This window comes from Porites lutea, chromosome 13, assembly GCF_958299795.1.
Source record: "Porites lutea chromosome 13, jaPorLute2.1, whole genome shotgun sequence".
NCBI lineage: Eukaryota > Metazoa > Cnidaria > Anthozoa > Scleractinia > Poritidae > Porites > Porites lutea.
In genome coordinates this window covers 770,033-796,333 of record NC_133213.1, presented here as the reverse complement: position 1 = coordinate 796,333, position 26,301 = coordinate 770,033, and the positions used below count along the sequence as shown (strand labels likewise).

The 26,301-nt window shown below is 38.9% G+C and overlaps 4 protein-coding genes and 1 pseudogene across 4 annotated transcripts; 4 read left to right on the top strand and 1 right to left on the bottom strand.

The window, feature by feature from the left end:
• Positions 1 to 49: 49 nt before the first annotated feature.
• LOC140923326 (uncharacterized) lies at positions 50 to 2,719 on the bottom strand. Its single transcript, XM_073373421.1, has 4 exons — positions 2,563 to 2,719; positions 1,461 to 1,568; positions 564 to 688; positions 50 to 207 (listed from the first exon to the last, which is right to left on the bottom strand). Exons 1-4 carry the CDS (start codon positions 2,630 to 2,632, stop codon positions 175 to 177), a joined length of 336 nt encoding a protein of 111 aa, XP_073229522.1. The 5' UTR covers positions 2,633 to 2,719; the 3' UTR covers positions 50 to 174.
• A 2,517-nt stretch (positions 2,720 to 5,236) lies between these two features.
• LOC140923544 (uncharacterized) lies at positions 5,237 to 6,056 on the top strand. The gene has a single exon (XM_073373618.1). It carries the CDS (start codon positions 5,237 to 5,239, stop codon positions 5,927 to 5,929), a length of 693 nt encoding a protein of 230 aa, XP_073229719.1. The 3' UTR covers positions 5,930 to 6,056.
• A 2,060-nt stretch (positions 6,057 to 8,116) lies between these two features.
• LOC140923543 (uncharacterized) lies at positions 8,117 to 10,346 on the top strand (annotated as a pseudogene).
• A 1,531-nt stretch (positions 10,347 to 11,877) lies between these two features.
• LOC140923542 (uncharacterized) lies at positions 11,878 to 14,287 on the top strand. Its single transcript, XM_073373617.1, has 3 exons — positions 11,878 to 11,891; positions 12,930 to 13,075; positions 13,532 to 14,287. The coding sequence occupies exons 1-3, from the start codon at positions 11,878 to 11,880 to the stop codon at positions 14,173 to 14,175; spliced, it is 804 nt and encodes a 267-aa protein (XP_073229718.1). The 3' UTR covers positions 14,176 to 14,287.
• A 1,364-nt stretch (positions 14,288 to 15,651) lies between these two features.
• On the top strand, positions 15,652 to 18,099 carry LOC140923269 (uncharacterized). Its single transcript, XM_073373353.1, has 3 exons — positions 15,652 to 15,776; positions 17,005 to 17,150; positions 17,311 to 18,099. Exons 1-3 carry the CDS (start codon positions 15,715 to 15,717, stop codon positions 17,952 to 17,954), a joined length of 852 nt encoding a protein of 283 aa, XP_073229454.1. The 5' UTR covers positions 15,652 to 15,714; the 3' UTR covers positions 17,955 to 18,099.
• Positions 18,100 to 26,301: the final 8,202 nt, after the last annotated feature.

The window sequence follows — 26,301 nt, the reverse complement described above, 5'->3', positions numbered from 1 at the left end:
TTAGGCTAAACTTTTGTGCAAAATCAATGTTTAATAATTGAGGTTGATCATTTAAATACCAAACAGATTTTTCACAAAGAACTCTTTTTTATTGCTGACAAAGAGTTCCACAAATCGTAGATTGGAAGGATTTAGTCGGCTGAGTTATAATCATATTTGACAAAGTTAGTCCGTTCATCTCAATGCTGCATCTGCCAGTTGGCTTTCCTGTTGAAGTAAGAAGTCATAAATTAAATGTGAAAAAACTAAATGTAGTTTAATTCTTAAACTACAAAACACCTACATTGTGTAAATGCCCTGAGGGCTAACCCACGCAGCACAACTGGTGAGTTTGCAGTATTTTATCTATTCTAGACTGTCAGTGTTGTAATGAACGATTTTTCTGCATAATTTATTTATGATCATATGTCTGGGTTAAAAGTGTGCTCGGAAATTGAACGACTGCAATATAATTTTGCAAAGTCATGAAAGGAAATTTATAAAATTTTCCTTGGACGAATAGCTTGAGGTGAAGGGTGTGGGAGCTTGTGGGGAAGTTGAATAAGAAGCAAGCTCCTTCTTACCTGCTGGTTACAGGCAAGTACATTGCAAGTTTTACTACAAATATGAGCAACTTCTACATCTCCACAGTTCCCCTTTTCCATTTCATCCTCACACGTGACCAGATTCTCCGCATCGTAACATTCATCTGCCGGAGTTTAGTACAGAAAGCAAAAGGAATCAATTCCACAGAAAATTCGACAAATCTTGAAAGATGTAAAAAGATGATTGAGAAGGCTCTACATAACATCATAGCTAGATCTCTTGTTGAAGAAGCCAAAGGTGCCATCAGCTTCGTGGACAAGAGGTCTAGATACGAGATTTGGCTCTTCGATGGCGAAAAACTGGACCTTCCTCCAAGACAAACAATGTACTGTTGAAGGTTCGGAAGTATTTCTTTTTGTTTCTTTGTTTTTCTGGCCCCAGCCGTGAAAAAAAGCTTAATAAAGTTATCCACCGGATAAATCACTATCTAATGCTTAGCATTAAGAAAACCAATTGCACACTCAACTGGATAGAGATTTTTGCGACCAGATGATCTAATTCTCTTACGAGTCTCGTATGTAACCTAGTATATCCTTAAGAATAGCACTCTTAGAGTCTATAATCTGATTCTGAAAGGGTATTCGCAGGATCCGGCCTGGATTTTGAACCTAACTATTTTGCGGGATTCGGGAGAACCCAGAACTTTTTTTGATGGAATACGGTATTTGACCGCTACCTGGGGAAGCGCGATTCGCCAGCAAATATTGGTACCGGATACGTTATTGGGAAAGAAAACGGTATTCAGGATAGATATTTCAGAAGTTCCAGACGAGGGATTGTCATAGAAGGGAGGGCGAATACGGGATCAGGACCTCCCCCACCCCCCACCCCACCCCACTCTCCTTCCAGACCCTGCAAAGTGTTTATAAACGTACCACAGCGTCCACAAGTCTTACGACATTTTCCGTTCCAAGGCATTTGTTCACAGTTTCCTGCCTTCTTTGCCTCACTACAAAGAATCTCGTCCTGCAAGTCCTGACAAACTGAGAAGCATAATAAAATTTAGTAGCGTCCCAGTCTAAGTAAAGTTAGTATGGGCTTATACTAAATTCAAAATGTAATCACTTTTTAACTTCCGATCAAGTGTTCATACTCAGTTAGTATGCTCTTATAGTAAAGCAATCCCTAAATTTTTTTAATTTCAATTTTTTTAAACTTGAATAACATCCGCGGTAGGGATTCATAAGAAAAATATTTTAAAGATAGTCCGTTGCTAGGATACCAAAGAATGGAGCTCTGAAACTGAAAGCAATTCCCTCACTTAGTTATCGATCATGGCAAAACTAATAAAAAGTTCACCTGTTAAATTGGGAATGGTCAAGTTCTTCTTTACTGACTACCGATATTTTAAGAGCATAATTTCCCAATTGCGACAAGCAATTAGTATTCCAATCTGCACGAAATCACGGTCATTGTTATGTCTGTATGTCAATTTTTCTTTTCATTCGATAATGAAATTAAAGGTGATGTATTGTTTCATTTTTAAATGAGTTTTTTTTTTCTTAACTTAAGACCATGGTATCTTTGATCGTTATCCGTGTTTTTCTGATCTCCAAATTAATCTTTGTAATATCGTTGAATACTGCGACTGGCATAATTATCTAGATGGATGGATGTCTAACGTTAATTATTGCTTTCTAGGCACATTGAATAATTCTTTTTTTACGACGCTTAAATACTTCCTTCTTGCTAGTTTGTTTTGTAAGGTATTACTTTTGAAGCTATGAATGAAAACCTGATGTATGGCTGATAAAATCGAAGCTTAATAGAGGTACTCATCTGTTAGTGGGGATGTGTACATACTCAGCATAAATTTCTTTTGAGTGTTTTGTAGCCCTTAAAAAAAACAACTAGTCAAGAAAGCTACCTCAGACGAGTTGAAGAGAGACATAACAACCCTAGAAACCTCATCAGTCAGCTGATCAGTTGCCATGATATAGAAAAATTGCCTGCATGGTTAACAAGTATTCAACTTACCTATTTCGGCTTGAGCTGGCACTACTATTAGCAATGTAAGAAGGCCCAAATCCAAAGCCAAGAGTGACATGATGATGTGGCGATAATATTGTGGCTCCTCTGTTCTTCAGTGGGCATAAAATAGAATCTTGTCTTCAATACCAAACTTGTTTTGAGCAAAGGTTTACCGACCTAGCCTGTTTATATATTGTTTGTAATTATTATTTGCCACTGAGTAAAAACATTGTCTAGTCTATGTGTCACATCAATGACAAGCGTCACAAAGCCATTAGATTGTTAAGTAAACGAAATGTAACTTTGCCGGGCCTATTATTAATATTGCAGGAGACCTAAAAACAATTAAAGAATTAAATCAAAACTTTAATTTGAGCAATACAAGTTGAAGAAAAGCTCAGCCGGTTTCTAATATCGGTTAAATTGCTTTAAAGATCGATGATTCATCTAAACAATTAAATCTTAGGCTCAGGTGTCATTACATGTACTTTCCCTCACAGTTTTCGTATTAAGGTTTATTTTAAAGCCAATAATCGAAAAGGAACCCTGCTCACTGAGCGCAAAGTGACCTTGCAGCTCCTTTCTATTGATCCACCAGAATTTTTTTATATAATCATGTTCTGACTGAGGGAGGTTTGTAAACCCACAATTCCCCCAAAAATAAAGGTGCGGTTTTAATTTATTGCCGTCACGCATGATTTTTTGTGCCCAATAACATATCACGTCCTCTAGGATATTTTGTTTTGTCAAGAGAGTTTTTATTTCTTTAATCTTTCTTTTATTTGTTACTGTTTTTTCAGAACTTTTTTAGAGGCCAAGGCCCATTTTTGTCTACCCAGACGTCTCTCGTTTGCAGATAATTTGCTGAGATTACAGCGGTGTGTGGTTGTGGTCAATGCGAATCCTGTTAGCGGGAAGGATGCGAAACTAGAGGATTATGTCAGTAGTGTCCTTTTAAAAATTTCTACTCGATTTCAGATAAAAAATATTCGATTTTCGCGACACTTTCAAGACCTGACCCAGGAATTAGATACTCCTCTTTCATAACAACCGGTAGCAGCCTTGACCCAGGCCTGTTCGTGCTATCCGAGTTACCAGAGGAGGCTTAAAACCGAACGCGACAAGCTTGACAGTGACGTCACATCCGAAGTCACAGAGGACGACTGGGAACGAGGCTGAGCCGGCAGTGCAACAAGTAAGTAGCCTGCGTGGCAGGCGCAACAAGGGAAGGTGGAGGGGAGGGGAGGGGAGAAAGGATAAAGGGAAGGGAGCTCACCGTCTATCCTTTGAGTCGCATTTTAAGTATTTAGCACTTTCAGCGAGTTTGTAATAAAAACTGCATGCAGTGTTCAATTTAAATATATTGCTCGAGACTTTCCCAGTAGCACTGCACTTTATTAATTAGGTGATGATATAGAATGTCATGAAAAGCATGTTTACATTCGTCCAATTGGTTTCATTAGGAAATTTAAGGAAAGTCGAAAAATTTAACAAGCAAAACATTATGCTCCAGCTGTATCTTGACCCAGCTTTGAACAGCTCGGCCGGAAGATCAACAAAAGTCATGTTTTGTCGGTCAGCGATGGAACTGTTTCCTATATTTCAGTCATCAGTTCTAGAACACTACTCCAGATGAAGAGAAAGGCACGTTTGTCTTCCCTAAAAGGATAAAAAATAACTTCCTCTCTAGCTTTTGGCAATGCTACATTATTGATTATCGCTGATTGGAGAAGAATGAAAAGAGATTAGCTTAAAAGTCCGAAACGCTCTGAAACAGTTTACTTTTAGCTCTCACTAGCGTATCACATTAATCATTTGTTCACTCGCTCAGTTTCTGGTAACAAGGAATTTGTGAGGCTCTCTGTCTAATTTAGACCGAGTGATGTTTCTATGCACTCGTTTTGCTATTTTATTTATCATCTCTTGCAGTTTGTTAACAACCAGGTGAGTGAAAGTTATATTTAAGATTTTTTCCCAAGGTCTGTAGTTCCTTATGCAAAAGTGAGACAGACTGTTTCGTAACAAAATCAAGTAGAATTGTTCTGAAGTTCGCACCACCTTTTCTCAGGATTTCTCAAGAAAATTCTTAAATACATTTTAAATACATTTTACCACAATATTCAGATAAGGCATACTTAATCTGTGACGTTTCGTCGGTTTAAAACGAGATGTGTTCAGGGGAGCGGGAACCAAGGAAGCCTAGTTGTATTTATCTTTTCAGCTGAAACTAATAGAAGACTGAGCCAGGGTGCTGGTTAGCCACCCGCTTTTTACAGTTTTAGCCACATTTTACTCACCTAATTATTTATACTAAAAAGTAATTTTTTGGGGGGGGGGGAGTCTTACCGCATAGTTTTTAAAAAGGCTATGAATATATAGAGCTGATATTGCCCGTGATGGGCTCCTGATGCTACTTGGAGATACGAAATAGGAGAAATTCGCGTGTAAAGATAACATGTTTCTTCACGCGTATGAAGATATCATGCTCACCTAGTATTTCATTTGTGTTTATTTAAGAAAAGTTCATCATAGTTACTTTCTGATTTGTGATTTCCAAAATATTTTCATTCAAAACTTGAACTGTGCTTTCGCGTCTGACTCGCGCGTCGCGCGACCACACCCAAAAACATTCTTCTGACTGACGTCGACATAAAAACAAGTCGGGATAACAACAAGTTTAATGTTTTGTTACAGCGGACATCACCTGGGGAGATCGTCATTAGGATTATCCATAGAAAATCCTGCCTTGAACTGTAAAGATCTGAAAAACAAAAGACCATCTGTTGTCTCAGGACTCTACTGGATTGACCCGGATGGTGGTTACCATGGTAACGCTTTTGAGGCCTACTGCGACCAAACAACGGACGGGGGAGGCTGGACGCTAGTTTGGAGTTACACTTTCACAGATTACTCAAGCTTTACAAGTAGCAAAAACGCAGTCACTCCTCGTCCTACCTGGACATACAGTGGTGCTAAGACTCGAGTATCTACAACAGTTCCACTCAGCGAGACCCACTATGAAGCTATGGACTTTGCTTTGTGGCGCACCATTGGTAACCAGTTCCTGATCAAAAGTAACATCAATAACTGGATTGCTTGCCAGGAGGGTACTGGTAGTATAGTGAGACAGGCGGGTGGGTCACTTAGCTGTAAACTGGTCAAACAGGTTTCAACGAAATGTTCTGGTGTGTTACCAAAATCACTCAACGTGCATGATGATGATGGACCTTATCTTGGGACCCCGAGCGGAATCTATTATTTCTTTGAGGGTGATACTGGGGGAGAATGGCCCCACCACGATCCATGTGGAACAAGTAGTGCTAACCAATTAAAGGATGTTGCCAATCCACATGGAAATCTTTTCATACGTTAAAACAACTCAGCTCAGGCCTGATATTGCCTTTCTTCGTTACTTCAAAAGTACGATACATTTTAGATCCACGGTAATGCATGTTTGCGTGGATTCTATAAATTTGATTTAATTAGGGCTTTGCTTTTCGTTTTTGATTTTTGTTTTTTGCTTTTGCATTTTGTTGTTTGCATTGTTGTTGTTGTTTTGTTTTGTTTTCTCGTTAACCTAGATATTTTGTTGAGAATAGGGCACACTTATGAACCTCTGCCCAGATCTCACTCGTTTGCAGACCGTTGGCGAGACTGGAAGATATAACCAAACTCTTTGCGACAAAAGATTATGTCCAGTTTGTGATTCCAATGAAATTGAAGATGAAATTCACTTTCTCTGCGAATGCCAAAAATATTTCACACTTAGAAATGAATTTTTCGCTCAAATATAGAGTTATCTCCATAATTTTCAGAAGTTATCTCACCCAAACTTAGTGATGAAACTGATGAACTCTGAAGATACTTATCTTAATTTACGGTTGACGGATTATATCTCATTATTGAAGAATTTGCGTGACAGTGTACTGTCAGGTAAGAATAATGTCACTTGATTATCTGATATTAATATTAATATTATTATTATCATTATTATTATTATTATTATTATTATTATTATTATTATTGTTATTGTTATTATTTCTTTCTCTTTTCGTTCTTATTTTACTAACCTTTTGCAATACTAAGTTGAATTATAGTCATGCAAACAATTAAAGGTTATTGCTGTTGTTGTTGTTAGCTGAGATCTGGGTGCGATATTACGGCATTATGCGGTAATGTGACTCAAATGTGTCTACGCCCAATGATTAGAAACTATTAAAAGGACAATATTCATAATACAATTAGCAAGTAAGTATTAAAGTAAGTAAGTAAGGAAGTAAGTAAGTAAGGAAGGAAGTAAGCACGTATGTAAGTAAGTAAGTAAGTTAATAAGTGAGTAAAACATTTATTTTTCACGATAAAACTATAGCAACGCTGATGTGGTCGTGTGAAAAATTAAAAAGTAATTAAAACTATAAAAGATAAAAAGGGATTAAAACCTACCAATAGTACTAAAAAAAATAACAGAGTGTTTAAAATTTTCTAAACAGGTAAATTTTCTCGGGGGTCGGCATGTTGAAATATAATTGTTCCTTAACCTGCATTTCGTTTTATTCTTAACTAATAAGTCGTTTAGTGAGGGAGGCATGGGAGTAACATGAGTGAGCTATTACAAGTAGGCGGTGAAAATAAATATGCCGCATAGGCCTCCGTTTGAAAGTGTTCAAAACGTCTTCAGTTGGGGTGCACCAGTCTGGACGGTAAATTTTTTTAGCAGCTCTTACTGGATGCTCTAACTGGATGCGTTCAAGTTCGTCAAACAAAGTTTTGTTGCATGAACCCCACACAATTAGTTATCGAAGATCATAATAAATAGTTCAGCTGTCGTATTGGGAATGTTCATATTTTTCTTGACTGACCACCGATAATTTAATAGCATAATTTCCCAATTATGACAAGCAATTAGTATTCCAATCTGATGAATAATTCTATCTTTAAGATGTTTAAATACTTGCTTCTTGCTAGTTCGTTTTGTAAGGTATTACTTTTGAAGCTTTTTAAAATCGAAGCTTAGTAGGTACTCATCTGTTAGTGGGATGTGTACGTACTTAGCATAAATTTCTTTTGAGCGTTTTGCACCCCTTAAAAAAACCAACTTGTCAAGAAAGCTACCTCAGACGAGTAGAAGAGAGACATAACAACCTTAGAAACCTCACCAGTCAGCTGATCAGTTGACACGATATAGAAAAATTGCCTGCATGGTTAACAAGTATTCAACTTACCTATTTCGGCTTGAGCTGGCACTGCTACCATTTGCCATGCAAGAAGGCCCAACAAAACCAAACCAAAAAGTGTGGAGGTGATGAACAGGCGATAATATTATGGCTTCTCTGTTCTTAAGTGGGCATCAAATTTAATTTAGTCTTCAATATAAAACTTTAATGTGAGCAAAGGTTTATGTCGTTTATCCCAGCCTGTGTATGTATTGTTTTAATTATTTCATTAGCCACTGAGGCGAGTAAAAAGACTGTCTCAGAGTCTATGTGTCATTTTAATGACAACCGTCACAAAGCCATTACATTGTTGAGTAAACGAAATGTAACTTTGGCCAATTATTAATATGGCAGGAACCTACAAAGAACAAACTAAAGAAGAACTAAAAGCATACGGAACTTTGAACACCGGACATTTTATATTTCGCTCAAGATTACCCGGGGGTAGTTCTTATTGATAATGGCATCATATTAGTATCGCTATAGTTTCATCCTTGGCCTGTCCCAACTCGAACCGCTTGCTTGCTGTACAAAACGGGGCCTGCACCGATCCGCGGAGCTGTCATATGTGGGGTATATGAGTAGTGTCACTGGGAAGAGGAAGGTTTTTAAGTTGTTTCGTCTGGAGGATGGGGTTAGGAAATCAGTCGAGTTTAAATAAAGTATTTATGGGAAATGGATCAGTGATATGGAGATTGGAGTTCAGTTGCTTCATATTTAGTCTGGCATATAGGATTAGGAATAGAATATGGTTACAAAATTGCAGTTGATCAGGACTAGTTCCAGTGGCACGTGTCCACCCCAAAATTCCAAGATTACGCCCTCGGGACCACTGATCGGTCAAAAACATTAAATCAGACGGTTGAAAAGCACTGAAACTCCTCACTTTTATCCTGAGAGATTACCTGCCTAGCGATTGTCTTGCAGTCAGTTCTGCCATTGCATTGACTTGCTGACGAGATTGGAGAGCACGGTGGTTTAGTTAGCTTTTTACGACCTCAAAATGTTCCATGCTCGTTTGCCCAGTTTGTTTATTTTTTTCTGTGTTTTCTTCATAGCCAGGTGAGTGCGACTTAGAACTGGTTTTAATTTGATTTTTTTAACTGATTTTCTCATTTTGAGTCTGGGAAGCTAAATGTTTTTCTCAATGCTCAGGGATAATCGACTTCAACGAGTTCGGTTCCAATCTTGAAGTTGTGTGATGTTATGTTATTTTTAACGATTTTAATGAGATGCACGCTGTAAGAACTGAGAGCTTAGTTACCGGGGAGTATACTCTTCGCTATGACGGAGGTGCTTATTGCATCTTTTACTTGTTAGAAACTGTGAACTGGTATCCCTTATGGTAAAACTTTATGAATATAAGTAGGTTGTTAATCCTTACTTCCTGAGCTAGTTTGCCAATGTATTTTCTTTCAAAATTTGAACTACGCTTTGCGTGTGAGGTGTGAGGCTCACGCTCGCCTCTTGAGACCTCACCCAAAACCCTTTTTTTAATGATATAAATACAGCAAAGTCAGGAGTCCAAATGTTTACATTTGTGTTGGTTGAAAAGTCAGTCATTTTCGGTATCTTTGTCTGAGCAAGTTCGAGCAAATGCAGACCTAAACTGGGTTCGAATTTCTTCGAAGTCTAGAGGTCTTTTCGTAAAACTCTTGTGGTCACCCCAATTCCTTTTACTAGTAGGCTACGAGCAGTCCCCATTTTTCCTCGGGGATTCACTCGCACTCGCGTTTCGCTCACTCTCCTATCCCTGAGAAAAAATGGGGACTAGTCGTATCTATTTTACTAGTGCTGACATTCATGTGTTTAAAGGGTGATTTGTGGCTCCTGAGGTCTCAATTCGAAATTTTCCCCGTTAGATTCTGGAATTTATTAACAGGGCTCAATATTTCTTTATAGCGGACTTCAGGTGGGGAAATCGTTAGTAGGATTATCCATAGAAAATCCTGCCTTGAACTGTAAAGATTGAAAAACAAAAGACCATCGGTTGTCTCAGTAGTCTACTGGATAGACCCGGATGGCGGTTCCCATGGAAACGCTTTCCAGGCCTACTGTGACCAACAGACGGATGGGGGAGGATGGACACTAGTTTGGAGTTACACCTTCACAGATTACTCGAGCTTTACAAGTAGCAAAAACGTAGTCACCCCTCGTCCCACCTGGACAGCCAGCACTGCTAACACTCGAGAATCTACAACAGTTCCACTCAGCGAGACCCACTAAGAAGCAATGGACTTTGCTTTGTGGAGCACTATTGGTAACCAGGCCTTAATCAAAAGTAACATCAACAACTGGATCGCTTGCAAGGAGGGCAGTGGTAGTATAGTGAGACAGAAGGCCAGGTCACTCAGTTGTAAACTGGTTAAACAGGTTTCTTCACAGCAATGTGCTTGGGCAGTGCCAACATCTTTTGCGTTAAACAGCCACGGCCCTGTCCTGTCCAGCAACAGTCTCTATTATTATTTTGACGGTAGTACGAGTAGCAGTTGGCCCACACATGATCCATGTGGTACAAACACGGCAAATTATTTAAAAGATGTGGCTAATCCACATGGCAATGTTTTTGTTCGTTAATAAGCCAACAATTTCTCTTGTCGTTTCATTTTTTTTTAGAAGGAGATTGAATTGAAACTACATGGGAAGACTTAATACCGGCCAAATTTATCAGCTTTTTTCAAAATTTAATCGAAGTTTAATATCGTTTTTACTTCTTTTGTATTTTATTGCATATCTTTTTTTACTAAGTCCAGCTAATTTTTTATCGATCTGGTCACTGAACTCATTAGTTTATGGTCGTAATTTTCCTGTTAGATTTTTTCAAACATCTCACTCAGGTCCCACTCGTTTGCATGTCGATTGATTCATCTCTGCATTGGCTTATTCAGTAGAGGAATATGTTAATAATAAAATATTAAAAATCAGCTGTCTCCTTCAATTTACTTTGAATGGATTTTCCACTTCGATTGCGTAACAGGCAATTGCTGGAGAGCAAACCCACCTTTACAAAATTACAGGTCAAGCTTGATTCGCCAATTGAATGAAAGGATGCCAGAAAAGGACAGAGAAATACAGGAAGCTGACAGTACTCCCTAAAGGTTTGGGTGGAATACTCTCGAAAGGAATCAGGTGAAGGTGTGCACATGCTCCTTGCAAGCCTTTCACCATTTCAGACCAAAACACGCTATTTCCCATTCCCTTCCCTATCGAGCCTGACCAGCCGTTTTTATTTTGTAACACATATAATGTACTCTGATAAGTGATAGCCAGCTGATCCTAGTAAGAAGCCGCTTCCGTTTGACCCAACTTCCTGACGTTTATCTTCTTTGAAAACCGGAGAGAGATTTAAAATCTTGCCAAGCCATACTGAACTTCAGACCCCAGTTTTAATGGGTTCTAGACTGTACCCGTGTATACTCTACCCTATCTATGATAGAGTACGACGAATAGAACGTTATCTGTCAGACCATAGAAATCGAAAAGGTCGAAAAAACATATCTTGGACGTCGGACATTCCCACAATTAAATAATGATACTGACTTTTTAACCTTTGTAAGCCATACGCCAGAATTAGATTCCTTGATTGGACAAGAACCAAACATCTGTCCATTGAAATGCGCTGAAACTCCTCCCTTTTGCAGGGAAAACATTATTATTACCTAGGTAGCTACTTAATTGTCTTAAGACGTGCCTTTGAGTTGCAGAAGAGAGCGGAGCGATATTTGTTGGTTGGTCTTGCGCAAAAAGAAAAATGTTTTCCTTTGCTCGTTTGCCAACTTTGTTAATCGTTTTCGGTGTTTTCTTCTTAGCCAGGTAAGAAAGTGTTTAATTTTTCACATTGCTCCGATGAAGGTCTATGCCACAGAGGTCTATGCTTTACGCAATGCCCAGCTAGGGTTTCCCCCTTTAAAAGTTACCCCGGATTCCATGCAAACATATTTGGTGTTATTTCACTACCGAGACAAAATACGACAGACGGCATACGATTTGGAATTGAGAGTTTTGTTATCGATATTCACATTCAAACTTCTCTCTCCAATCTAGATAACTGAGGGGTATTGTTCTGTCTTACTCGCCAAGCAAATCAACGCATTTGGGTTCATGAATCATGTCGGGTCAGATGTTGGTATCAGATTACAACTTAGTCACCAGTGCTTTTTCTTTAGAAAATGGGAGGGGCGGTAGCAGCCCTGGGACGAGGTTGAACAGATTCTTTAGCACTGTGACAAGCGTACAGTTGACTCCCGGTAATTCTAACCCTCGCTGATTTCCTTCTTACATTTATTGTAATTTCACCCTCGGTAACTCTAACCCTCGATGACTCGAACCTCCCCCTAACTCGAAATTATTTGTTTTTAGCGCTGTACTGATTAATCAAGCTTTCTTGCTTTATTCCTCCGTGTTCAAAATTTCAACATATCTCTTGATGCGCTTTAAGGGATCGAGCATGAAACTTGTATTCCTCCCCTATCTGGATCCCATTTCTTTTCTTCTTGTTATTTGCTTCGAACTTCCGACAATTCTCGAACTGTTTTCGATTTCCCTTGAAGGTTCGATCGAGTTACCGGGAGTCGATTGTACTTATTATTGCAAGTCACGATAGGATAAAAGGACAAAGAGGTGGCCCTTAGAGCGTGGCTAGCGTACGTGAAATTCTCGTTATTTTTGGAAATAGGAAGTAGGTTGGCAGAGAAGTCTGTAAGCTGTCACTTTTGAAAAAAAAGCCCGACTGCATAAATGCAGCCCAAAGAAGCCTAAAGATCCCTAGTAAAGGCAACACAATAGAACCGTACGGAAGGTTATTGACTGGAAGTGCTCTTGATAACGTAAAAGTCTCTTATCCGTAGCTAGACCAATAGTTACTTCGACCTTATCACATTTCAATTCAAAGTACTTGTAGCCAGCGAACAACCACCCCTTCCCCCCACCCCCCTCCCCAATTAAATCTCTCTCTCCACTGATCTTTTCAATTGGCTGGGGAGTGAAAGAAGAAAACGGGAAGCAAGATAGCTATCTCTCCCTTTTCCTATCTTATTCCCTTTCCCCGAGTCGAGCCCAGAGCCCTCTCTTGTTCCAGTCTTAATTGGCGCATCCTCTTGGAGACTATATAGCACGTCAAATCGAGGTATCTGATGATAAAACCCTGTTTTGTCCTTTTAGAGCACTGGATCAAGAAAGGTACAAAGTTCTGGAAGTTGATTCAAAAGGGAATCTTTATCTTTACCGGTCCGCTTTGCTTTGCAAGAATGAAATAATCAGAAGGTTAACTGAAGACAACTTCAAACTGGTTGAACCAAGCACTATTGGTAAAGTACAGAGTTTTACATCTTATAATCAAAACAGCGGAGTTACTTCTCTCGCCCCACTCCCTAGCCTGCGAACAACAGACGCATTTCCGGTCGTCCGGAAATGCGTCTGCTGTTCGCAGGCTACCCACTCCCCAACTCTCCACTAAGTACACTAACAACTCTCATATACAGGCCACAAGGAAAAAAATAAATGCCCCTTGGTTTATGAACGACTTGTTTTAGGTAATCGACGCTAGGCTACGGTGGCCTATCAGAGAGTGGGTGATTCCCGGCTTCCATACAAGCACTAAATCGCGCATACACTGTAATAGTTAAGCGGTGATGTATAATCAAAGATGCTTGGCACCAAAAGAAGCCTATTCATTTGCACCTTCTTTTTCCTCTGGTTAGAAAAATCCGCCTCCCCCATCGTCTCAACAACTCATCTGATTACAATGCATTCCGTTTACATAGGGCAGTCCAAAGCATTACCTGTGTTGAACTGTCGGGATCTCAAACTAAAAGTACCCTCTGCTTCCTCAGGAGTCTACTGGATTGACCCGGATGGTGGCTCCCATGGAAACGCTTTCCAGGCCTTCTGCGACCAACAGACAGCTGGAGGGGGCTGGACACTAGTTTGGAGTTATACCTTCACGGATTACAAAAATTTTAACAGTGGCTCAAACGCAGTCACCCCTCGTCCCACCTGGACAGCCAGCGGTGCTAATACTCGGGTATCTACAACAGTTCCACTAAGCGAGACCCACTATGAAGCAATGGACTTTGCTTTGTGGCGCACCATTGGTAACCAGACTCTGATTAAAAGTAACATCAACAACTGGATCATTTGCAAGGAGGGCAGTGGCAGCATAGTGAGACAGAAGGCCGGGTCACTCAGCTGTACACTGGTTAAACAGGTTTCACAGCAGTGTGCTGGGGTTGTACCAACATCCCTTGCGTTACACAGTGAGGGGCCTTATCTTTCCAGCAGCAGTCTCTACTATTACTTTGACGGTAATACAAGCGGCGACTGGCCCACACACGATCCATGTGGTAAAAACCAACAAAATCAGTTAAAAAGCGTTGCCAATCCACATGGCAATATTTTTGTTCGTTAAAAAGCCAACTATTTTCTCTTGCTTGTTCCACTTGATTAGAAATTGAAGCTGGAGTGAACTGCATGGGAAGACTATTATGCCGGCCAGATTTATAAGCTTTTTGCAAAATTTAATCGAAGTGTAATATATGTCTTTTTTACTCAGTAGTCCAGTTATTTTTTATCGATCTGGTCACTGAACTTATTGGTTTATAGTCGTAGATTTGTTTTCTTGGGCCATTTTATCCGATATGTTGAAGAAAAGTTTAGCGATGTTGTAAGGGGGTTGATTTTCAAGGTGAATCCAAACTTTGAAAATATTCATTGTTATTTGTAACTTGAGAGATAATCTACCAAGTTCATTTCTCGATTTAACATTTGGTGAACGTTTGTTTAACCTAAACACATCTTACAAGAATGTATATGTGTTTTCTCAATGGAGTCTTTTTCCCCGCTACCATCACATTTATTTATAGATTCCCCATGACTACGGGAGCAATAAGTTAAAACTGGAAAAAATGGTATATTGAACAGTTTGTTGATGATGTAAATTAGTAATTTTAGAAAATCAAGATAACGACGCGACTGAGGCAAAAAAGGATATATAGCTGCCATATAGTTGGCTGAGATTTGAGTAGGAGAGTCCTGTCGCATGTTTACATTAGCGAAATATAGAAGAATACTGTATCATGACACAGTATTAAAAAACAGCTGTTTACTTTTGAACGGGTTTTCTAATACGATTGGGTAACAGGGAATTGCCTGCATACCTACCTACAAAGTTACAGGATGCTAGTAAAGGACAGAGAAGAACAGGAAGTAAGAAGCAACAATCCTCTACGGACAGTACTCCCTGAAGGCTTGGGTGGAACACTCTCGAAAGGAATCAGGTGGAGGCGTGCGCTTGCTCCTTGCAAGCCTTTCACCATTTCAGACCAAAATGTTCGATTTCCCATTCCCTGCCCTATCGAACCTGACGTAAAAGAATTAGACACTCCTATTTCAAACAAGCCGTTCAGTTTATTTTGTAACACCTACACTGTACTCTGATAAGTGATAGCCAGCTGATCCTGGTGAGACGCCACTTCCGTTTGCCCCAATTTCCTGACGTTTATCTTCTTTCAAAACCGAACCCTTTAAGTCCCAGTGGTGACCAACATCAATTTTCTCCTATAAAGATATACTCCAGACCCCAGTTTTAATGGGTTCTAGACGGTGCATGTATACTCTACCATATCTATGGTAGAGTAGGACGAATAAAATATGTTCTACTTACTTTCAGACCAAAGAAATCAAAAGGGTCCAAAAAAACATACCTTGGACGTCAGACATTCCTACACAAGTTAATAATGATACTGACCTTTTTAACCTTCGTAGGCCTCTGCCAGCATAAGCTTCCCTGATTGGACGAAAACCAAAAATCTGTCCACTGAAATGCGCTGAAACTCCTCCCTTTTGCAGTAAAAACATTAGCTAGCTACTTTATTGTCTTAAGTCAGTGCCTTTGAGTTGCTGACGAGAGCAGAGTGGCATTGTTGGTTGGCCTTGTGCAAACTCGAAAATGTTTTGCTATGCTCGTTTGCCCAGTTTGTTAATCGTTTTCTGTGTTTTCTTCTTAGCCAGGTAAGGCAGTGTTTAATTCTTAACGTTGCTCCGGTGAAGGTCTGTGCTTTTCGCAATGCTCAGCTAGGGTTTACCCCTTTAAACGTTCGCCCGAATCTCATGCAAACATGCATGTTTCATGTTATTTCAATAGTTAAGATGAGACAGACGTCATACGATTTGGAATTGAGAGCTTAGTTATCTACATTCACGTTCAAACTTCAATCTGGATAACTGAGGGGTATTGTTCTTTGTGACTCGCCTAGCAAATAAACACATTTCGGTTCATGAATCATGTCGGGTCAGATGTTGGTATTAGATTACAACCTAGTCAGCAGGGCTTTTTCTTTAGAAAATGGGAGGGGCGGAAAGCCCTGGAACGAGGTTGATCAGATTCCTTAGCACTGTGATGTGCGTACAGTTGACTCCCGATAACTCGAACCAAAATCGATTTCCCTTGGATTTCCTTCATACATTTACTGTAACTCGAACCCTGGATAACTCGAACCTCCCGCTATCTCGAAATTATTTTTGTTTAGCGCTGTGCTGATTAATCATGCTTTGTTGCTTACTTTCCCCGTGTTCAAAATATCAACATATCTCTGATGCCCTTGAAGTGATCGTGCATGATACTTGTATTTCTCCCCTATCTGGATCCCATTTCTTTTCTCAGTTCTTGTTATTTGCTTCGAAACTCGAACTGTTTTCCATTTCCCTTGAAGGTTCGATCGAGTTATCGGGAGTCGATTGTACTTATTCTTCCAAGTCAAGAAAGGATAATAGGACAAAGAGGTAGCCCTTAGAGCTTTGGCTAGCGTACGTGAATTTCACGTTATTTTTGGAAATAGGAAGTAGGTTGGCACAGAAGTCCCTAAAGATCCTTAGTAAAGGCAAAGATCCGTACGGAAAGTAATTGACGGGAAGTGCTCTTGATAACGCGAAGGTCTCTTATTAGTAGCTAGACCAATAGTTACTTCGACCTTATCACATTTCAATTCAAAGTACTTGTAGCAAGCGAACAACCACCCTCCCCCCCCCCCCCAATAAATCTCTCTCTCCACTGATCTTTTCAATTGGCTAGGGAGTGGAGGAAGGAAACAGGAAGGAAGAGAGCTATCTCTCCCTTTTTTAACCTCATTTGCTTTCCCCGAGTCGAGCCCAATGCTCTCTCTTGTTCCAGTTTTAATTGGTGCAAATAGCACGTCAAATCGAGGTATATGATGATAAAAACCCTTTTTTCTCCTTTTAGAGCACTGGATCAAGAAAGGCACAAAGTTCTGGAAATTGATTCAAAAGGGAATCTTTATCTTTACCGGTCAGCTTTGCTTTGCAAGAATGAAATAATCAAAAGGTTAACTGCAGACAACTTCAAACTGGTTGAACCGAATACTATTGGTAAAGTACAGAGTTTTACATTTTAAAGCCAAAACAGCGGAGTTACTTCCCTCGCTCTTCTTACCACCCCCACACTTCTCACTATTTGGTTAGAAAAATCTTTTCCCCACCCCCTCGTCTTTACAACTCGTTATCTAATCACAATATTCGGGTTTCACAGGGCAGTCCAAAGCATCACCCGTGTTAAACTGTCGGGAACTCAAACTAAAAGTACCCTCGGCTGCCTCAGGAGTCTACTGGATTGACCCAGATGGCGGTTTCCATGGGAACGCTTTCCGGGCTTACTGCGACCAACAGACAGATGGAGGGGGCTGGACATTAGTTTGGAGTTATACATTCACGGATTACAAAAATTTTAACAGTGGCTCAAACGCAATCACCCCTTGTCCCACCTGGAAAGCCAGCAGTGCTAATACTCGGGTATCTACAACAGTTCCACTAAGCGAGACCCACTATGAAGCAATGGACTTTGCTTTGTGGCGCAACATTGGTAACCAGACTCTGATTAAAAGTAACATCAACAACTGGATCGTTTGCATGGAGGGCACTGGCAGTATCGTTAGATTTAAGGCCGGGTCACTCAGCTGTAAACTGGTTAAACAGGTTTCACAGCAGTGTGCTGGGGTTGTACCAACATCCTTTACGTTAGACAGTACCGGAGCTTACATGTCCAGTACCGCTCTGTACTACTATTTTGACGGTAGTATGAGCAACAGTTGGCCTGTGCATGATCCATGTGGTAAAGGCCAAGCAAATCAGTTAGCAGGTGTAGCTAATCCACACGGTAACGTTTTTGTTCGTTAAGTAAGTATTTGATTTGCTTTTGGAAGTTTTGGTTTTGTTGACAAAACACGAACTGTGAATTTATTGAAAGCCTTAAAATACGTTTCTGTAGATCTGTTCATTGTTACACTAAGCCTACACAATGATCGAGAAAAAAACTCAAAGGTCAAATAAACAAGTTTGACAGCAGTGTGCTGTGGTAATGCCATTATCCCTTGTGTTAAGCAGCACCTACGGCCCTCATCTGTCCAGGAGCAGTGTCATCTATTGTTTTGACAGTAGTACACTGGGTGATTGGCCCATACATGATCAATGTGGCACAAACAAGGCAAATCAGTAAAAAGAGCTAAAAAGGAGTAGCTAATCCACATGGTAATATCTTTGTTCGTTAATTTCATTCTTTTGTAAGTCAATCTTTTTTTGTTCCACCTGGTTAAAATGAGATAAAAGCTACATAGAGAGACTTATCGCCAATTATATAATCATTCGCAGATCAAAAAATAATGCCCTTCACAGACAGAACCATTATCAACTTTGTTTCTATTTACGTGTCCTAGACTATCATATATGTAAGAGGCAGTAGTGTGGGTGAAGAGGCGATAATATTGTGGCTCCTCTGTTCTTAAGTGAGAATCAACAAGAATTAAGTATTCAATATCAAATTTAATTTGAGCAAAGGTTACTCCCAGCCCGTATATATATTGCTGTAGCAGTATTTCATTAGCCACTGGCCATGGTAAAAACATTGTCTAGTCTATATTTCATTTCAATGACAAACGTCTCAATGCTATTAGCATGTTAAGTAAACGAAGTTTAACTTTGGCCTAAAGTTAATTTTGCAGGAGCCTACAAATAATAAAGAATTAAATCAAAACATTGAGTAATACAAGTTGAAGAAAAGCTCCGGCCGGATTTCTAATATTGGTTAAATCGCTTAAAAGATGATTTATAATTAACGGAGTTAAATCTTTGGCTTGGCGTAGGTGTCATTTTAAAACTTGCTTACTCAATTTTTTTCTGCCCAAAAAACCTACCAATTCCTTTACTATGCTGTATTTTTTTTTTAATTCCTTTGATCTTTCTTTCTGTATTTTACTACTGGTTCAGACCTTTTTAGAGGCCAAGGCACAGTTTTCTCTACCCAGATCTCACTCGTTGGCAGTTTATTGACTGAGATCTGGATCAACAACTGGATCGTTTTCAAGGAGGGCACTGGCAGTATAGTGAGACAGAAGGCCGGGTCACTCAGCTGTAAATTGTTTAATCCTTCCATTTAGACCACTGTGGACTTCATCTTAACGGCAACAATCTCTTTTATTACTTTGATGGTGATACAAGAGGAGATTGCCCCATGTGGGACAGCCTTTGCTAACCAACTCAGTAAAGGGCGTTGCCAATCCACACGGAAATATTTTCATACATTAAAATATAATAACTAAATATCTGTTAACTGCTCGTACCATGATATTGCCTTTCTCCGATAATTCGGATACATTTCAGCTTTGTAATGCATGATTGAGTGATTCTATCAGTTTGATTCGGGCTTTGTTTTTTAGTTTTAATCTTTTACTTTATGTTGTTGTTGCTTTTGTTTTGTGTTGTGTTGTTTTTCTCATTGACCCAGATATTTTTAAAAGATAGGGCACAATACTGAACCCTTTCGCTTCAATTATTTTCTACCATAAGGGAATGATTCTACAGATCTCACTCGTTTGCAGACCTTTGGCTGAGATCAGGGTACGATATCATGGCGTTACGGTGGTAATATAAATCAAATGTGTCTGCACTCAAATGATTAAAAACTAGAGGAAAATGTCCGTAATACAATATCAGTAATCAGTTAGTTTTTATTTTGAACGTTATTTTTCTAATTCGGTGGGGTATAAACAGAGAATCACGAGAGAGGAAATCCTCTCTTGGAAAGTACACAAGAGATGACAAGTCAAAGTTACCGATAAACAAAGAGCTACTAGAGTAAAGCACAAAAGTACAGGAAGTAACAAATATCTATGACCACCACTTGAAGGTTTAGAAAGAGTACTTGGGTATGAGTGGGTGGTGGCAGCATGCTTCATGAAACCCTTGCTCTATTTTCTTTCAAATGGGTCAAACTACGCCAATTTCGTGACGCTATTTTAAACCTGACCAGTCAGGCCCCTGGCCTGACGTAAAATTAGATACCCCCGTATCAGGCCCTATTACAGACAAGCCGCTGCTGCAACTCGTGCGTTATGGACCCAGTATGATACAAAATTAATGATCCCAGCCACACAGGACTACTTCCGTTTAATTCACGTCAAACAGCTGAGAAGGGGTATAAATTCCTTATTTTGATCTTCTTAAACACGCAAAAAAGTTGCGTCTTCCAACAAAAACAACAACCACAACACCACCAAACCCCAGTCCCCGTTTTCAAATTGAGCATATTCTCTCCGCTACCTCAGACTACGATGACTGAAAATTTCCCTTATATATACATACATATTCGTGAACATGACTCACAGACATACTCTTAAACGCCGGACATGCCCATATGGCTTAAATGACCCGCGGTAGCTGCTATTGATACTGTGACATCAGTATCGCTTTCGTTCCATCCTTTTCCTGCCCCTACTAGCTTGTTATGTTAATCCGAGCCATTGACGGGGGGTAAAGCTTGTTCAGTAGTTTAGCTTGGAATTGGGAGTAGAAATTAGAGGATTTGAATTGATAGAGCCTCTTTCATGGGTAATTGATCAGTGGTGTTATCAATTTCTGGTTCATAGTTAGTTTGGAATAGGGTAGGGATTGTTGATGCTTAGTCTGGAATAGGGTCGCAAACTGCAGTCAAACAGGTCTTGTAAAGGCTAACGGTCCATGAGGATCGTAACGGCATGCCCCCACCCAAAAATTCCTGGAGTCAAATGCACCCTCGTGGCCATTGATTGGATAAAAAAGATCACTGTCAGTTAAAATGTGCTTAAAATCCCCGTCCTGAGAGACATGTATACACAGTCTTGCAACCAATGACGCCAAATCATTTGCTGTTGGCCTTGAAGAGAACAGACTGGAATTTTTACAATGTTTTGCCATCCTCGTTTGCCCAGTATTTTTTATCTATTTCTGTGTTTTCGTCATAGCCAGGTAAGGCTGACTTAGAAAGCTTTGATTTTTATTCTTTTGTTGAAGAACCTTACTGGGGGTACTAGCAGGTTCTAACAACAAACACACAAGTTCTTGTTCAATCGACTCTCTTTAATTCTTGAATCAGGTGACACGAAGTTATCACAACTCTTATGTTACAATTCTCTACAAGATCAGTGTTACACGCACTTTTATATCAGCCAGGAAACCAGCTGCTTAGCGCCACGCGAATGCTGACGTAAGTCTAATCCGATTGGTTAAAACAGTTTCATTAGCATGAAACCTTCGAGATAATTGCTTTGTCGAAATGACTCTTAACCGAAGTTTTCACTGCTAAGCTTAAGTCAACTGGCCAATATAAAACTAGGAGAACAATATAAAAACTACAAGGTATATACCATTAAACAGACTTTTCATACTAACACACAGGAAAGTACTAAAATTACAGTTGGAAATTCTAAGGTTGTTGTCAATTTTCAGAAGGTGTTAAGCTTCTTCATCGAAGATGATTGGCTACAACTTTTCCATAATTTAACCACGAACGTGATCGCAAACTAAAAAGAGCAAATTAAAAATGCAGTTCAAAGTACAAGGCAGAGTTTAAAACAATAGTTGTTTGACTACAAAAACACCTATAAAACCACTAAGCTTAATTAAAGTTATCCACTGCCAAGATTTCGGTTAAAAACTCGAGGAAACACGCTTAACTCTTAAAAACAAGGAGGGTAGTCATTTCCTGGTAAATATCGAAGGAAGACCAGACTAAGGTCAAAAATGTTAACCTAGACGAAATACTTAATATAAACAAAGCTTTGTCATCTGCCAAAGGCTCTAATTAGACATATCTCGTGAACAGAAGTGTTACCGCGGAGATGTACCAAATTGGTACATCTCCTTTGTACCGAATTCATGTCAGGAGAAACTTTCTATCCATCATCAATTGACTTAGAAAAACCAATACTACTAGTAGTGAAGTAGCTTACTCAAACCAATCAACAAGAACGCTTACAACAACTCCACTATAAACATATATTATAACAATTGTCACAAGTGGCTAACGTAACTCTTCAATCGACATTTTCCTTCAACAAGACCAAGCAGAATGAATCAACAGAAATCATTTTCTCATTTCGGGAGAGGATGTCGTTTGATCAGTGCTGATGCGCAGGAGTTAACACCAAGTAAAATGAGTCAAATTGTTTTTTATGATATTTTTCCTTAACCTATAAATATTTCCCGAAACGAATGAATTTTGCAATAAATCCCAAACACCGAATAAAATTCCTTTAATAATGTTAAGTCAAAAACGTGCGCACTGCGAACATTTTCCATCGCTTCCATTTTTATTGTTTAACAAATACTCCCCACTTAGACGGAGCTGTCCCCAGCTCCAAATAAGGAAGAGAACAATTGGCGATGGAAAAGGAATACTAACTATAGCTACATCTAACAATGAAAAATCCCAACACCACAAGGTAAAAAACAAGGCGGATAAATGTGGATTGTGCATGTGTTAATTTTTTGTTTTGTTCGATATTGGTTTGGGCAAACGCATTGAATATGAATAGAATTGCCTATGTGGGAATTAATAAGGATAAGGGTATCTCGCAACAAAAGTGGGATGACCTACGTTGTAGTCACGAGAAAAGGCATATGTTTGTGGTAAGTAGGAAGAATCACCTGAATGACCCGGGGGATGGAAGGGGTTTCAGAGTGTTTGAGTTTATTGTCAATATAAAAAAAAAACGCACGACAAGTGCTGAAAACACATATTAATTGTAAAATCTGAAAAAGTTGGAAGCCATACTAAAATTGTGAATGTACAACTGTAGGTGGTTCGGGTGTGTGTATCGTCGTGTTTTGTGATGGATGACAATTAAGTTAAAACGGTCGCATCGTTTTTCAACGTGGATAAAACTTTTTATTTATTTATTTTATTTAAGATACTCGTCTATTAGAGGTGACGTATACTTCTACCGGTCATTAAGTGATTGTAATCTCAATTGAAACTGCTGCTGTGTGATGCCAAACGTTGTTTGAAATACGGAAAAGAAAGTGAGAAGTGTGAGATACCGCGCTCGTGAACTTGGAAAGTTAGCCTTGCAAACTGCGGACGAAGTCTTTTTACGTGCATTTTGTTTCAGTCGAGAGAGTAGGCTGTGATGGACTAAAAAGGTTACATGTTTCCTTTGTTTTCAAGTGGAACAATAAATGAAATTTACGATCTGTAACACAGAAGGACTGTACGGCGGAAGTCCTCTAATTTTCTGAAAGTAGCAAGAGCAGAGTACAGCTACATTTATTTTAAGGAATTTGTAAATTCAGTGACGCGTTCTAACTAAACCATGTGGTTTTTCTCACCAAACGAGTCTTCAAAACTCAATTATTATGATAGCCCTTTTTTATATACATACGGAAGGTTCAGTTGAGGGAAAACAGGAACACCAAATACGAGGAAACAAAAACAAGACAAAAATTGGAGTACACAATGTATGATCGTATAAAAGCGAAACAAGACGGACGTCTGCAGCGTAGATGATCAAAAGATATTCAGTGAAATGGGGCAAAACGTAAACTAAAGTAGGAATCCTCAACCGAATATTTACGCGAGAAATCACTTATCTAAGAGATTTAATACTGAAGAATAGGAAACACACGGTAATGAAAAACAGTGATAGTTATGATCAAGATGCAGAAGGGAATATGAACATGAGTCACGTTAGGCGTTTAATTTTTGGAAAAAGTTCGATTTTACCATTCAAAATCCATCAATTGTATCTAATAAGAACAGCATATCAAAAGATAGGAAGAAATTAACTCTCTTATGTAGCCCCTTTTTTTTTCTGTTTGTTGTGTGAATTTCTAATCGAAGGGTATGTTTATCGTTTTCTTTCAATACATGCAGCAGAAATGAAACAAATTCAGTGATGTTAAATACAAATATCAGCGAGTTCGCCTCCTGGTGTTTGGTATACTGAACTCCAAATTCGAGTTAATTCACGCATTTAGACATTTATTTAAAACGTACCCATGAATTGGCTTGGGTTTTCGGAGGAAATCTCTGTAATCGAAGTGAGGAAATTGTTGGGTAGGTCAGCGGGAAGTTGGTGACTCGAGATCAAAGACCTAAAAAAAAAAACCTAACCAAAGAGTGAAGTAAATAAGGTCAGACTTGGTCAATTTTAGCCAGTGTCATGTGTGACTGACTTAAGTTACTTTAAATGATCGTCACGAAGGTCCAGTCCAGTAAACGACTCAGTGGGGGCATTTGCTGATCATACTGAGGTTCTGAGTGCTCATCCACCCTTCCTTGTGGGATAAATCACTATCATTAGAACATTACTGAGTTGTACTGAGAATATATAAAGCAAATAAATGACTTAATCATAATATTAGTAACCGAAGAAAAATAAAATCCAAGAAGGACGAGGAATGACACTGTATCTGAAATTAAGAAATGTCCGAGGGACATGCATCGCCGGATAATTATACGCTCAGTGCTAACTACAGACAACAAAATAAACGGGAAAAAAAGTATTGTCAAAGGAGTGTTTGAAACTATTGTAGATTTGTAAAAAAAAATGTTTGCTTGCGAACCTAACGCGGTGATGCGAGAGTAGCTGTGCTCCATCCCTGCGAGTGCTAAAGGAACTGATCTATGTGCTAAGGTAGTCAACAATAACCATACTTAGGGTTCGGTCTTGAAAACAAATGGGACTAGGAGCAGGTGTTTGCATAAATCGTTAAAGAAAGAATGCTGAATAATAAAAGTATAGGATCGAGGTTTCATAATATTTCTGCTGTTCTTAGTGAAGTTTTACTTTGTAAATACCTTTAATCTTAGCGTATGGTGTCCTTACATTGCTTGAACGTTATTGGGAAAACATTCTTGGTCGAAAATAAATTAGCGAATGAGTTAGGTGGTAGACATAATTGCTACAAAAATTAAACAACACATTGACCGTTCTAGAAAGAAAAGGAAATTGGAAATGCTATTTTGAGTTATGCAGTTGTTGAGGTAACATCTTGTATTTTGTGGTCGTTGTTGCTTGTTTGATTGTTTTGTTGTTTGATGTTTATTTCTTTCGAGCATGCATTTAGTTAGTTGTTGTTTGGTTTGTTTGTTTGTTTGTTTTTTTTTGTTTTGGTGAAAGGAACTGTAGAAAAACTCACAATTTTGTTGTAAAGTGGAAATGAGACATAATCCACCTCCTTTTATTAGTTTCTTGTTCTTGTTCTTCTATGTGTTTTAATAAGTAGAAGGGTAAAGCAACGAGAAAGAAGTACGAGACGAGGGCTTAAGGGCAAGGGTATCTCACACCTATCAGATTCTTTGCCAGTAGATATTATTTAATTACGCGACGATGTTGTGATTCTGTGATCGGAATTAGGTTTGCTTATAAAATCGGTTTTGTCGTTGTTAATGTTGCTTGTTTGTGCTTAGGTTTGTTTTTGTTTTTTGTTGTTGTTGTTGTTTTTTTAACGGAACGCTGATAACCAATGAACTGGGCTTGATGAGCATTAATTGATCAGAATTTCTGATAAATCGCTTGTGTCGTGTGATTGCGGGAACGTGAAAATTTGTTTTAGTTTGAACATGTTCATGAAAAAAAACGTCTTGTTTTATTTTAATAATATGTGCGGCAATAGTTATTTCGAATTCGATTAAAATTTTCTGAATAAGCCTCGAATATAAATTTCATTTATAAATAATTCTCGTGTATTCAATTCTTTCAATGTACTTCTTTGTAATATCGTGTCTCGTTTACTCAATTCTTCAATGTTAACTTCTTTTAATATCATATCGCAGAGGAAAACGGCATCTCCGCGAATTTTACTGACTTCAATATCGATGTGCACAATGTAAATATTCATTTGATTCTTTAACTCATTGTACTTCTTTGTAATATCGTGTCTCGTGTACTTAATTCTTTAATATTAACTTCATTTATCATTTGATTATCGCAGAGAAAAATGGCATCTCCGCGAAACTAACTTCAATATCGATGTGCGCACTGTAAATATTCATTCGAGGACTTTCATTCATCGTGTTGCAACATATTAGAGCTCGGCCGGCATACATCGTAATAATATTTTTTGTAACATTGGAGACACGTGTATTCTTCATATAATTCGGTAGTTCTTCGGTAATATCGTGGATTGCATTTGACGTTTATGGTTCAACTGATATTTTAACGTACATTTGCTCGTACGTTGAAATATGCTTTTTGCCGCTGTAACAATA

Bases quoted from the DNA above. Each gene is read 5' to 3' on its own strand.
- LOC140923326 (XM_073373421.1), bottom strand. From the start codon at position 2,632: ATGTCACTCTTGGCTTTGGATTTGGGCCTTCTTACATTGCTAATAGTA. The intron at 1,569-2,562 runs GTAAGTTGAATA...TATGCTTCTCAG, and splicing joins GCCAGCTCAAGCCGAAATAG to TTTGTCAGGACTTGCAGGAC. The intron at 208-563 runs GTAAGAAGGAGC...TTACTTCAACAG, and splicing joins TACTTGCCTGTAACCAGCAG to GAAAGCCAACTGGCAGATGC.
- LOC140923544 (XM_073373618.1), top strand. From the start codon at position 5,237: ATGTTTTGTTACAGCGGACATCACCTGGGGAGATCGTCATTAGGATTA.
- LOC140923542 (XM_073373617.1), top strand. The intron at 13,076-13,531 runs GTAAAGTACAGA...CCGTTTACATAG, and splicing joins GGTTGAACCAAGCACTATTG to GGCAGTCCAAAGCATTACCT.
- LOC140923269 (XM_073373353.1), top strand. From the start codon at position 15,715: ATGTTTTGCTATGCTCGTTTGCCCAGTTTGTTAATCGTTTTCTGTGTT. The intron at 15,777-17,004 runs GTAAGGCAGTGT...TTCTCCTTTTAG, and splicing joins TGTGTTTTCTTCTTAGCCAG to AGCACTGGATCAAGAAAGGC. The intron at 17,151-17,310 runs GTAAAGTACAGA...CGGGTTTCACAG, and splicing joins GGTTGAACCGAATACTATTG to GGCAGTCCAAAGCATCACCC.